Consider the following 12,428-nt stretch of genomic DNA (forward strand, 5'->3'; position numbering starts at 1 on the left):
TTTGAAGCCAATGCTCTCCTATAGGTGTTTGAGATAGGCTTAGTATTTAGTCATGGACTGTATTGATATGAAATATAGACGTTCGAGAAAGACAATATGAATATCCTTACAAACGCTTGAGAAAGACAATATGAAAATCCTTACAGACGGGTAGGCAACTTTCGAGTTTTTTTTTTTTTTTTTTTCGCCAACAAGAATGCTCATGTCTTCGAGCAATTGAGCTAATTCAGAAATGTTCAATGGCTGAAGATGCATGTTGCGATGGAATTGCCGAAATGGAGGCGTTCATTCAGTGACTTTAAGAAAAGAACGTCTGAACAAGGCTGAAGATGTTATTGATGAGTGCGTATGTTTCAATTTGGTGGCGCACTTGCCCAAGACGAGACTCAGGCTCAAGAACAAGGACAATAAGAGTTGCGTCCTCCTTATCATGAAAGACATCACCATATAATCATGTCCAACATGAATACCACAGTGTTGACAAGTAGCTGCGAATAGCATAAATATGATGATGTGATAAGAAAGAAGTGCCAGACTCTTCGCCTGCCTGCTGCTGAGAGCAGACAGCCCAAGGCGCACCACGAGGAGGTGGTCTGGTTGCGCGCCCCCCACCTGGTTTCCGCAGACTCAGAGGAGATCTACCTGGGCCCCAACAGAGAAGACTCTCTGAGCTTCATCCCCACTCCCCACATATCATGAGCTACTGGCTAAAGTTGCGCCAATCAATTTGTGGAAACATGTTGAACAGTTTTACCTGCTGCTTTGCGGTGAGGAGCCAAGGAAGAGAGGAAAGAGAGATCCTTTTATACGTTTTCAGAGGCATAATGGCTTGCATTCTTTTCTTTTGTCACAGCCTTCGACAGCATCGAGTCATTGTGGGACCTTTTTCTCATATGAAAAGATCTTTGCGATACCTAATAAGCTTTTATATTTGTCTGCTTCATCTTCTGCTTTCCTTTCTGTCTTGACAATCTTGGACAATCTTCTTCTTCTTTCTTTCCTACCGTGGTCTGTGCACTCTTTCCATCCTATCCTAATGTCCTGATAGAGTTTGTTTGTTTGTTTGTTTGTTTGTTTGTTTGTTTTTGGTAAGGCTGCAAAGAACTCAAAGTGGAGCCGCAACCTTAAAAAATAGACCCTGAGAAAGACATTCCCTAACAGCCGTGCTCTTTTGATTGTCAGGATTTTCATGTAAAGTGCATCTAAACAGGATCCACTGCTATGGTTGCAGATGCTTTGTTACACATCCCACCCTATCAAGGCAGATCGGCCGCACTGTCGAAAGCAACTGATGCATGTTCCATCATGCTAATATTGGTGGCTAGTCACTAAACACCAGGTACGCGTGAGGAAATTCAATGGTGACTTTGGTTCTCAAACGAAGTGTTCTAGAGCCCAGTAAAAACTAGGTGAGATGCAAAATCACTGTGTGGTCTCTTCAGTCATTCGCTCATTTTTAGGTACGCAGGCTGGGGTCTGGTACTTTTTGTTTTAATGTACTTTGTTATTTATTTTTTTTCCTTTTTTTAAAGGCACTAATTTACAAACACTCCTTTGGAAATATATTGCTCTTATAATTTGCAATTCCCAACTTGTTTTGAAGTACTAGAAGCTTTACATAACGAGGTAGCTCTGACTCGACCAAGTAGGTATTGAAAGCCTGGGAACATATTCGATGACGGTGTCAGGTTGTGTGTGAAGCGAACAGAGTCATTAATATCAAAAGACGTGCTCCATGAGAAGAGCCAAAGACGTGGTCAACAGTTGGGGTTGGAGGAATAATGACGCCGTCACCTCTTCCTATGCGCTACTTTTTATATCTTCTCCTGTGCTTCTTATCATGCTTCAGGTACTGATGATTCTCCATCTCTTTTTCAATTGGTACTTTTGTAGGCAATGTTGGTTTTAATAACAAGTTAAGTAATGCCATTGTGCTTTTTGCAGAGGCCACTGATGCCTCATCTTTGCTCTTGGCAACTGGTTCCCCCATGTATTTGTTGCCGATTTGCCTGTTGTTCACTGTGTAATGCCAAGGTCTAGAGCAATACCATCGTATGGTGATAACGGCGGTGGTAATAATGATGGAGATGGTAACTGCAGTCCTGTTGAAAATCAATGTATTTGCAACCTAAGCTGATCCTGCTCCGCGGCTGCTTCCTGTAGGCTGAACTTTTTGGCCGCTTCCTGAAGAGTGGACTCGGCGGAGGCTCAGTGACAGCGGCAATAGCAGGGCTATGGTCTATCCTTGCGCCTTGGACCGAGATCAAGCTGCTCATAATCCTTCGTGACATAGTGGTTGTGGGCATGATTGCAACTATGGTTTTTGGTTTTAATAAATAACTTATCAGTCGTTATACTATGGCAGGTCATTTTTATAGGGCCTATAAATACGGACAATCCTTGTCCATACTATTAGCAGCGAATTTGATTTTCCACCTCGCGTATAGCTGCTTCCAGAATGTTGAGGTAACAAGTTATCCTTTCTATTTCAGAAAGTAGTGGCTAGTAAGCATGAACAGCCAAAGTAGAATGACTATTTGAAACGTTAGTTCAATAATATCAACCTTAATGCTCTTCCTCTCTCGTACTGCAGAAACCTTGGGCTTGTGCCTTATTATATTTCAATGCATATACATCACTTATCTCTGTCGCGTATTTGTGTTGTTGCGGTTTTCTCTTGATATTGCCACAGAAGATTGCGTCTGTTGATTTGCCTTGTGGGATTTAGGGCTCTTTCATCTTGTGCTTTTCTCGCTGAAGATATGGGAATAGAGCAACTAATAAAACAATTGGGTAATACGTCATTCGAGCTAAATTTTGCCCATCTTCCCCTTATTTCTTTAATGAATTCCTGATGCGATCCCATGTGGTTTTTCCAGAAGCATCACCAACCTGTAATCCTTCTCAAGGGCATCTTTTTTCTTTTTTTTTTTTTTTTTTTTTTTTTTTTTTTTCTTAAAGACTTGAAGCCTTTTTATAATCGGTCTCCTATCGCTTTACCGTTTTCTTTCTCATAGGCATCTTCACTTGCTTAATCTTTTCGTGTTAAGTTGGAAAAAAAAGAAAGAAAAAAAAAAATGAAGCGCATCTCTGAAGATCAACATGACCATCCTTCGAAGCGACCTCAATCGCTTACTTCTATGCATAACAACCATCTTCCTGTGAGCCCCAATCTCAGTGCTGGTAGTCCCAGCCCTCCACGGAAGAAGGAGGTATAAGTTGAGAAATAATAGCCTTCAGGATAGCAGATGAGAGAGGTTATAAAGAAAAAGAATAATAAAAAAAGAGAAATTCTTAATGAGAATATCAACCTTTGAAGACTAACAGGGTATATCATATCCCTTCCCTCCTCCTTTTACTCCGTTCTCTCTTTTGCCTCCCTGTAACTTTTCAATCTATCAACCTCTTTGATACCTTGGCAGCTCAGAGTATGGAAAGGATGCTCACAGCTAAAAGAATTCGAGATGGTTGACAAGCTAGGCGAAGGCACTTTTGGGCAAGTCTCTTTTTTAGAATTAGTTTCGAATAGCATTGTCATTTACGAAAACGATTCCTTTTTCATTCTGATAATCTTTTCTTTTCTTTTTTTTCCTATTGCCAAATGGGATACCAACAGTGAGGTTCACAAGGCACGCAGGAAAGGGTCTGGAGAATTGTTGGCATTGAAGCGTATTCTGATGCATAACGAGAACGAAGGTATCCCAATTACAGCTCTAAGAGAGATCAAAATCTTGAAACGATTGAGGCATGAGAACATTGTCCCACTTCATGATATTGCTGTCAATCCTGGTAAGGCAATGCTTATAAAATAAAAATAAAAAAAATGATAGTGAACATTTATATCTCAGTAGCTGACCAGATTACCTTAATTACAATTTTAACTTATAATAATAATAATAATAATAATAATGAAAATAGGATCAAGAAGTGGTAGAAGTCGTGCAAGTGTATATATGGTCTTCCCGTACATGGACCATGATTTGAGTGGACTCTTGAACAATCCTAGAGTCAGACTTTCTGTCCCTCAGATTAAACTCTACATGAAGCAGTTACTCGAGGGTACCATCTATATGCATGCAGTATGTGATTTTTTTTTTTTTTTTTTTTTTTTTTTTTTCCAATAGTTATCTGTGATGGAACTTTGCCAAAAACATATTTCAGTATTTCTCTAATGCTTATTTATTTATTTACTAGCAAAAAATTTTGCACCGGGATATGAAAGCAGCCAATCTCTTGATTAGTAACAATGGGACATTGAAGATTGCAGATTTCGGATTGGCGAGACCTTTCAAGCCAGAGGGCGAAGATTATACGTCCAAAGTTGTCACACGCTGGTATCGCCCACCAGAATTATTCTTGGGCCAGAAAAAGTATGGCCCTGCAGTGGACATGTGGGGCATTGGCTGTGTGTTTGGTGAAATGTTATTTGGCAGACCTGTCTTACAGGGAAGTTCAGATCAGGATCAATTGGACAAAATCTTTCAGCTATGTGGTTCACCTACAGAGGAGACTATGCCTGGATGGTCATCCTTGCCTGGATTGGAGGAAAAAGGGGTTGTTTATCAAGTCAATAGGAACTATCCTCGCAAGTTGAAGGAAGATTTCGAGCCATATGGAACATTAGCAGCGGACCTAATGGATAAATTGTTGGTTTTGGATCCAAAGAAGAGATTGACTGCATTTGCTGCAGCGGATCATGACTACCTATGGGTCGAACCATTACCAGCAGAGATTGGAGCGTATGTATCAGAAGAAGAAAAGAAAACTCTTTGTTGTATCTTTTTTTTTTATTTTTTTTTAAATCATCTAACTATATTTAAAAAAAAATCCAGACTACCTGTGTATGAATCGAGCCACGAATATGATCGCCAGCGTAAGCATGAGCAACAGCAGGAACGCCACGCCTCTCATCATCACAATAATCACACTAATCACCATCATGCTTCTCAGAATGTACACGGACATCATATGCCTCCTCGACATGGAGGACCACCTGGCGGATCAGCAGCACCATATCGTCCTAGTGGAGGGTATGGCCCAGATCATGAGAGAAGAGATAGGCCAAGGGCTCCACCAACAAATACACAACCACCCACAACATATAAGCCTATACCTTTGCCACCTCGACCTCAAACTTCTGCAGTACCTCCGGCTGCGCCTAGCACATCGTCCACTAACACCACTCGTCGACCTTGAATAGGATAGTTTTTTTTTTTTTTTTTTTTTTTTCCTTTTTCCTTTTTCCTTTTTCCTTTTTTTGTCTCCAATTTGATCCGCTTATTAGCAAAGTATGATTTCTGCTAGGCACAGAGTCAAGTGCTCTGGATAGTATTGCTTGATGGATATGTGCTCGATTCGTTCCCTATATTTCACTACTATTACCATTTATTATTATGCCAACGTCCCGTTTCTGCCCAGAAAGCAAAGCAGTATTTGAACACTTTTTTTTTTTTTTTTTTTTTTTTTTTGTTTTTTTTTTTATTTTTTTTTACTAAAACTATAATGGACACAATTTCCAAAACAGCAAAGAGACGCGGATTAAAATAAATAAATAAATAAATAAAATAAAAATAAAAATAAAATTTGAAAAGTGTAGATGCTTTATTTATTTCAAATACATACAAATGTTGAGAGAGTACTTTTTTTTTTTTTTTTTTTTTTTTTTTTTTTTTTTTCCTAGTCTTTTCGCAATAAAGTCCTCGAGTGAGGATAAGGCGACAAGGCTCTCGCTTTGGTGCCACCTGTCTTTGTCTTGGTCATGATGGCATTCGTATTCGTATTCGTATTCGTATTGCCCAGAGTGAACCTAGGTTCTCTTGTAAGAGGAAGTGACAAATAAACCGTTGTATCTGGCATCAAATGTCCGCGATCCATAATTCGGTTCCTGTTACTCAATCGACAATATTCCAATTCAGTTTTTGGAGGTGATAATAAAGACTTTGGATCATAGTTTCCCTTCTGGTTGTTGAGGTTTGCACCATGATTTTTATCGTCATCACTATCGTCATCTTCTTCATGGAATCCATTTTTGAAGAAGGACAAGAAGGGAGGTCGAGCCTTGTCTACTTCATCTTCTTCACCTTCTTTATCTCCATGGGGATCAAATAAATCAAACCATTCGTCAGACTTGCTACGATCATTCTCTAACGATTCGAAGCCTGTGAACTCGGTGGAGAAGTGATCTTCTTCATGACAATGACGACGTGGTGAGTATTTGAGCTGTGATGATGGTGTGGACGATGGTGATGATGACGGTGAAGACGATGGTGATAATGACGATGACAATGACAGTGAGAATGAGGACGAGGACGGGGATGATAGAGATGAAGATAATGAAGAAGATGACGGTGATTGAAAAGGCTTCATAGGGGCGCTATGGCTTGGAACATTCTTGAGGGCGATATCATTCAACTCTCTATTCTGAGACTTAATATGGTTGTCAATGTTATTGTTGTTTCTGCCAACTTTGCGAGTTGTTGTTGCTGTAGAGTTGTTCTTGTTGCGTGCAAAGGCTCGACGGGTCACATCAGGTTCTGGACGTCGATAGAACGGATTGGCATGGTCATCAAACCAATTCTCATAACCGAGGGACCCTAGGATGTCAAGTTTCTCTTCATAGATCTTGTGTAAACGACAGGAGGGAGGTGGAGGGGTATAAGGGCGACCACTATTACTATCGGTACTGCCACTACTACCACTAGTTGATGAAGATGAGTTGAGGCTGTTGACAAGACAGGCATTACTAGTATTGATGGTCAACGAACAGGCAGCGCGGTGCATTATTCAATGTGGGGAAGAGGGAGGAAAGGGTAAAATGGGGGAAAAAAAAATAAAAAAAGAAAGAGTCCTTGGAGTGAAAAGAATAAAAAGAGATGAGCGTGTTGGATTATTCAAGAAAATATGGATTTCCTCCCAAGGTTTACCATTGCATTTATATATCTTGAAGGGTTAGTAATGAAAAAAACAATCCAGCAGTTATAATTTCCAAGTCGATAATTCCTTCTTTCCGGTCCAAAGAGCCGAAAGTCTGGCCATGTGTGTGTGTGTGGAGGGGGGATTTAGAGCCAATGAATGGATTAGAAAAAGAAAGGAAAGAGTCTTTTTCTTTTTCACTTCCGATCTTGAAAAGCATTAGCCGAAGAGAAAGAAAGTAAATTTAAACGAGACATATTAATGTAAGGTTTACATGTAACTTGTCAAGCACAGCTCAAAAGATTCTTATTGCTTGGATGACTTGTGATTGTTAACTCTATATGAAAAAAGACTTTTTCTTGTCCTCGTGAGTGAAAGCAAAAGCAAAAAAAAAAAAGAAAAGAAAAGAAAAGAGCCACTTTTTCATTCTTTTTCTCCACAATCATCTGCTCATCCGAGATTGTGTATTAAAAATAAATAAAAAAGAATAAAATGGTTTTTGTATTTGAGAGCATTTTTTACTCTTTTTGCATTGTCCGATCCTATCCTATCCTATCCTTTTCCACCCTTTCCTAATTGCACGCGTTTAAAATGTTTCAGTCCCAAATAAAGTCATTGGTCAATTAAAAAAAAATACGCCAAGTCAAACATTAAAACTCAAAACGCAATGCACATGCCCCCCTGACAAAGGCGAAAACTATGAGAGCTTCCGAAAGTGTCGCTCCAGAGCAGAAGAGACATTCATTCTTCTCTCTCTCCTGTCTTTTTTTTTTTTTTTTTATGGATATGAATGCCACTAACCATATATACTACCCAAACATCAGATTGGCTGTTTAACCAGCAGAGTAAAGGGTATACAAGTTATTATGATAAAAAATGCTTCATAGACTTTATATTAAATTCGACAATCTTGTAGGGACTTTGCCCTATTGAGATCCATACTTTTACTATGGAGGAAGAGGTGGAGATGGAGGGAGCAAGGGTTGGAGGGGGAGAGGAGGTTTCCTTATGATCTTCTCTTTCTTTCTTTTTCGATTCAATTCGAACGAGTCGATTCGATTTACTCCTGAATCTCGCCACTGTCAGTAATCTCAACAGTGCCAGAAGGAGTACCACTAGGTGTACCAACAGCCTCAATCAACTTCAAGAGTTCCTCTCCCTGTTCAACCTTGCCAAAGACAGTGTGCTTTCCATCCAACCAAGGAGTATCCGTGAAGCAAATAAAGAACTGAGATCCATTGGTGTTTGGTCCTGCATTGGCCATTGACAAAACGGGGCCTTTATGAGCAAGCTTGAAGTTCTCACTATGAATCATAACATAGTACACATGTATGTATAAAATAAAAAGGTTAATAAACTGGGATGAAACATCATCAGGTCAGCAGCCCTTCTTCATTGCTCACAACTTTCCCCTTTTCCTTTTCCTTTTTTTCTTTTTCAACAATGCGCCATTGGCCTATAGGGCGTTTTTTTTTCTTTTTTTTTGATCACACAAACAAGAAAGACTCGCTTCCTTGCATCGACATAAAACTGACTGCATATTCCGATGTAGATATAAATATAGATATAAATACAAAGATATAAATTCGGGTGTCACCTACTCGGCAAATCTTGCGCCATAAATGGATTCGCCTCCACGTCCATCACCACGGGTGAAGTCTAGGAAATAGAAGAGAAAGCAAAAAAAGACATGTGGTCAGATAAAAAAAGTAATGACACGTGGCAAAATATATACAAAATACAGATAAAAAAAAAAATAAACAACGCGACTGTAAAAAACTTACCACCACCTAGAGATTTTTTTATATATATCCATTTGTAACAAAAAAAAAAAAAAAAAAAAAAAAGACAATGAAGGGAAGAAAATGGATAGAATGTAAGACGTTAGGAAGGAATAAGAAGAAGCCAAGCCATCCATTTGTATCCAGATCTAAAAGTTGAGTTTCATCACATAACATCCAGTGATTCAAATAACGCTGAATTTGAACTCCATTGTATCCTAATTCTTTTGCGAGTGGTGATGCTGATAAATTAATTTCCTTCTTCTCTTTATAGATAGATAGATATTTTACCCTGAGCCATAAAACCGGGGATGATACGGTGGCTATTTAAAAGAAGAAAAAAGAAAGAAAAAGCAATACGTCAATCTTTAGCTTCAATTTCTTTTTTTATGTTATAGTCATGATCATAATCCAAGATCATAAATAAAGTAATGATCAAGCACAACACTTGTAACATCATTTCGTATATGACTATCTTTTTTTTTTTTTTTTTTTTTTTTTTTTCGATTTCACTTACAACTTGCTACCCTTGTAAGTGAGAGGCATGCCAGAGAGAGGAGACTTGCCCTTCTCACCGGTGCACAAAGCTCTAAAGTTCTCAGCGGTCTTGGGAACAGTCTCATTGAACAGCTTGAAGGTCATACGACCAGCTAGCAATGATAAAAATCGACAAGAGAGTTGAATAGTCATGTTTAGAAAAATAACAAATAAAAAATAAAAAAAAAGGTAAGCGGTTCCCTTCGCTTTTCTTCTTCCTGAATAAAGTATTGTCGCGATCCTCAAGTATCCTAAAATCAATAATTGATCCGATCCATTACCAGGCTTCTGGTTGATGGCAATGTCAAAGAAAACCTTTACGGGCTTGGTCATGATGGATATAAGCGTTTTTTAGGGGGTGAAAGTTTATGAGTTGAGGATGCTGAAGAGACAAAAGATCGGAGGTAAAAGTAAAAAGGTATGCGCTGCCCGACACCCGAAATGCAATAAAAGTGACGGCTAAAATACGTCACTCACTCGCTTCTTTTTCTAATTGGCACAGCCCCTCTCGCTCTATTTTCATGAGTTGTTTGTTGCCGTGTCATCCTTCCCATCAGGAAAAAAAAATAAGCTCAATAGTCCAAGTTCAGCCTTCTTTGCCTTGTCCTGATTCTTCATTGTTCAGGAAAAAGCTTTTGACGATATAGACCGAATACATTGATCATCATGCCCTCCTCAAACACGCCTGTTGATCCTAATCAGACGATCTATATCCGCAACTTGAACGATAAGATCAAGAAGAATGGTAAAAAAGAAAAAAAAAAAAAAAAAAAAAAAACAATAAAACAATAACGGCTAGGAAGACATTATACACAAGCATTCTCTTTTTCCACAGAGTAACAACCTTTATGAGTTTGAAAGAAAAGAGCTAAAACCTTTATTGTTCTATTTTTTTTTTTTTTTTAAAAAAAAAATCCAGAACTGAGGCGTTGTTTATACTGCCTATTCTCCGCATATGGCAAGATTATTTCAATTGTTACATTGAAAACAATGCGAGAACGTGGTCAGGCTTTCATTGCTTTTGCAGATATCGTCTCCGCAACAACTGCAATGCGTGGACTCCAAGGATTCAACATTTTTGGCAAATCAATGGTAAGAGTCAGGAAAAGAGATTGGATCGCAAGGAAAAAGAAAAAGAAAAAGAAAAAAAAAGCTGCGTTTTTTATTATTTTACAACAGGATCAAGCTCAACGATCTCCAATCTTTCTTTACTTAATATAGGAAATCCAATACGCAAAGACAAAATCAAATGCTATCGCTAAATTGGATGGTACATACAAGCAACCTCCAGTGAAGAAGACGGGTGCAGGATCCACAGATCAACCAACAGCTGGAATGTCTGGATCTTCATCAAATCCTATGAAACGCGAACGAGATACCGGCTCGGATTCTGATTCATCAATGTCAGAATAATAAGGATAGGAAGAAAAGCAGGAAGAAAAGCAGGAAGAGAAAAGTAGTCAGAGTAGTAATGAAGAATGGTTTAGGAGAATGACATTACCTGAGGAAAGAAAGAAAGAAAGAAAAAGAAAAAGAAAAAAATAGTAAAAACTGGACGAAGGATATCCATCGGCCATCCTGTACAATAATAATATAACCAACATCATACTGATTAAGCATCAAGCGTGTTGTTATTATATGAAAAGTTTTTTTTTTTTTTTTTTTTTTTTTTTTTTAATATGGAGCAATTGAAATTGAAATCATCGCATAACGCAAGAAAGAAAACAAACAAAAATGAAACAAAGAAAGAAATAAAAAGGCTTGTAATATACATATCATCCTTTGAGCGACCAACTCGTAAATCCTCAATTGTGATTGAATTGGGCTGGTGCGAAGCCTGGGGTTGGTCTAAACAAGATAAGGAAAAAAGAATCATATTTAACATTAAAATGATGACTATGGCTATTTTAGCGTGATAGGAGGAAAAAAAAAAAAAAAAAAAAAAAAACTCTTACTTGATTCTGGAACTCCCAAAGTCCAGATCTAGATCTAAATCCAGATCTTCAGTATGGTCAGGCACAGATCGCCAATTTTGCCATTGTTGCGGGTTTGTCCTTTGCTGCTGCTGCTGTTGCGACGATGATGACGAGAAAAGCGATGGCGATCCATCGGTTCCTGTGTCTGCTTTATTAATATTTGTATGGTTCATCCATTGGCTCTCCATCGTAGTAGATCCATACTTTGCGAATCCACCCATGTCTTTAACATGAGGCGTTGATTCTCCTCCTTCTCCTTCTTCTCCTTCTCCCCCTTTGCTTTCTGCTTCATACGCAGCCAATGCTTTACGGGTCATCTCATCTGCGATGGTCTGAGAAATAGGTAAGGTCTCATAGGTAGGGTAAGAAGAAAACCCAAAGAGCGCGTTTGAATCCATCGTGGTCGTTAAATCGTGCCCACCAGCTGTACCCCAACCAATCTCAAAATCCTTGGAAGTGAAATTCAATCCCGATGCTACTTCCGAAAGTATCTGTTGCTGTTTCCTCCATGAGGGTCGCAAATCAAGGTCTTCATCTGTACGTAGCCACTGTGGGATGTCTTCCTCTTCTTCCGCTTTTGCTCTTTCTCTTGTTCTTGCTTCCGCGTCTTGATAGTTCATACCAGTGTCGCCCATTTTTTCATTCTCTCCCTTCAACAATATTGAGCTTGAACCAAAAGAAGACGTGGCGTTATTCGACTGCTGTGTGTTATTATTAGAAGCGGTCGTTGATGCTCCTGTCGTTTCTGTTCCCGTAGTAGCAGTGCCACTAGTGGCTCCTGATGCTGAAGTGGTATTGGGTGGTGGAACTGAAAAGGGGAAAGGAAATGGTGTCTGGGCAGATTTGAAGACGTGATTGGGATCCAAAGCCATAGCATCCAACATATCAGCAGTGACTCCAGGCTGGAAAGGGTTCACTTCACTTGGAGAAGGTAACCTTGCCCAGGGTCCATTGTCTGGTGTTGTTCCTGTGAAGGCCGTAGTATGGCCGTCATTGCTGTTATTCGCAGTCGTTGGTTCAACAGAGGTAATGGGCTCTTGCTGATCGACTGTAATATGAAATGACTGCTCAAATGTCTTTTGCAGACGCTCCTCTGGCTCATCGAGACTAAGTGCCTTGAAATCAAAGGCTTCGTCCATGTCAAGGTCATCCATGTTGTCAGGTAATTGCAAAGGTAAGGAAATGACCTGAAAAAAAAAAAAAAAAAAAAAAAGGAGCCATT

The 12,428-nt window shown here is 39.2% G+C and overlaps 4 protein-coding genes across 4 annotated transcripts; 2 read left to right on the forward strand and 2 right to left on the reverse strand.

The window, feature by feature from the left end:
* The first annotated feature begins 3,303 nt into the window (after positions 1-3,303).
* On the forward strand, positions 3,304-5,203 carry BCR41DRAFT_345472 (kinase-like domain-containing protein). The gene is made up of 5 exons (XM_022022723.1): positions 3,304-3,496; positions 3,617-3,789; positions 3,919-4,079; positions 4,195-4,739; positions 4,833-5,203. Exons 1-5 carry the CDS (start codon positions 3,465-3,467, stop codon positions 5,194-5,196), a joined length of 1,275 nt encoding a protein of 424 aa, XP_021886210.1. The 5' UTR covers positions 3,304-3,464; the 3' UTR covers positions 5,197-5,203.
* A 2,573-nt stretch (positions 5,204-7,776) lies between these two features.
* On the reverse strand, positions 7,777-9,634 carry BCR41DRAFT_345475 (putative cytosolic cyclophilin). The gene is made up of 6 exons (XM_022022724.1): positions 9,512-9,634; positions 9,211-9,343; positions 8,983-9,016; positions 8,700-8,703; positions 8,514-8,571; positions 7,777-8,216 (listed from the first exon to the last, which is right to left on the reverse strand). The coding sequence occupies exons 1-6, from the start codon at positions 9,561-9,563 to the stop codon at positions 7,973-7,975; spliced, it is 525 nt and encodes a 174-aa protein (XP_021886211.1). The 5' UTR covers positions 9,564-9,634; the 3' UTR covers positions 7,777-7,972.
* Positions 9,635-9,753: 119 nt separating this feature from the next.
* Positions 9,754-10,833, forward strand: BCR41DRAFT_345477 (hypothetical protein). The gene is made up of 3 exons (XM_022022725.1): positions 9,754-9,975; positions 10,150-10,322; positions 10,452-10,833. Exons 1-3 carry the CDS (start codon positions 9,897-9,899, stop codon positions 10,641-10,643), a joined length of 444 nt encoding a protein of 147 aa, XP_021886212.1. The 5' UTR covers positions 9,754-9,896; the 3' UTR covers positions 10,644-10,833.
* Positions 10,834-10,911: 78 nt separating this feature from the next.
* BCR41DRAFT_418591 (hypothetical protein) lies at positions 10,912-12,391 on the reverse strand. The gene is made up of 2 exons (XM_022029643.1): positions 11,186-12,391; positions 10,912-11,078 (listed from the first exon to the last, which is right to left on the reverse strand). The coding sequence occupies exons 1-2, from the start codon at positions 12,358-12,360 to the stop codon at positions 11,036-11,038; spliced, it is 1,218 nt and encodes a 405-aa protein (XP_021886213.1). The 5' UTR covers positions 12,361-12,391; the 3' UTR covers positions 10,912-11,035.
* Between the last annotated feature and the right edge of the window lie 37 nt (positions 12,392-12,428).

Source organism: Lobosporangium transversale, assembly GCF_002105155.1.
Source record: "Lobosporangium transversale strain NRRL 3116 chromosome Unknown BCR41scaffold_2, whole genome shotgun sequence".
In the NCBI taxonomy this organism is placed as follows: Eukaryota; Fungi; Mortierellomycota; class Mortierellomycetes; order Mortierellales; family Mortierellaceae; genus Lobosporangium; species Lobosporangium transversale.

What these genes read in the sequence shown, in the direction of transcription:
- BCR41DRAFT_345477 (XM_022022725.1), top strand. Translation starts at nt 9,897, where the DNA reads ATGCCCTCCTCAAACACGCCTGTTGATCCTAATCAGACGATCTATATC. An exon ending in CGATAAGATCAAGAAGAATG is followed by an intron (nt 9,976 to 10,149) that starts GTAAAAAAGAAA and finishes AAAAAAATCCAG; the next exon opens with AACTGAGGCGTTGTTTATAC. An exon ending in ACATTTTTGGCAAATCAATG is followed by an intron (nt 10,323 to 10,451) that starts GTAAGAGTCAGG and finishes TACTTAATATAG; the next exon opens with GAAATCCAATACGCAAAGAC.
- BCR41DRAFT_345475 (XM_022022724.1), bottom strand. Translation starts at nt 9,563, where the DNA reads ATGACCAAGCCCGTAAAGGTTTTCTTTGACATTGCCATCAACCAGAAG. An exon ending in TGCCATCAACCAGAAGCCTG is followed by an intron (nt 9,344 to 9,511) that starts GTAATGGATCGG and finishes TATCATTGCTAG; the next exon opens with CTGGTCGTATGACCTTCAAG. An exon ending in ACTTACAAGGGTAGCAAGTT is followed by an intron (nt 9,017 to 9,210) that starts GTAAGTGAAATC and finishes TCTTTTAAATAG; the next exon opens with CCACCGTATCATCCCCGGTT.
- BCR41DRAFT_345472 (XM_022022723.1), top strand. Translation starts at nt 3,465, where the DNA reads ATGGTTGACAAGCTAGGCGAAGGCACTTTTGG. An exon ending in TGATATTGCTGTCAATCCTG is followed by an intron (nt 3,790 to 3,918) that starts GTAAGGCAATGC and finishes TAATGAAAATAG; the next exon opens with GATCAAGAAGTGGTAGAAGT. An exon ending in TTACCAGCAGAGATTGGAGC is followed by an intron (nt 4,740 to 4,832) that starts GTATGTATCAGA and finishes AAAAAAATCCAG; the next exon opens with ACTACCTGTGTATGAATCGA.
- BCR41DRAFT_418591 (XM_022029643.1), bottom strand. Translation starts at nt 12,360, where the DNA reads ATGGATGACCTTGACATGGACGAAGCCTTTGATTTCAAGGCACTTAGT. An exon ending in TTTGGGAGTTCCAGAATCAA is followed by an intron (nt 11,079 to 11,185) that starts GTAAGAGTTTTT and finishes TATCTTGTTTAG; the next exon opens with ACCAACCCCAGGCTTCGCAC.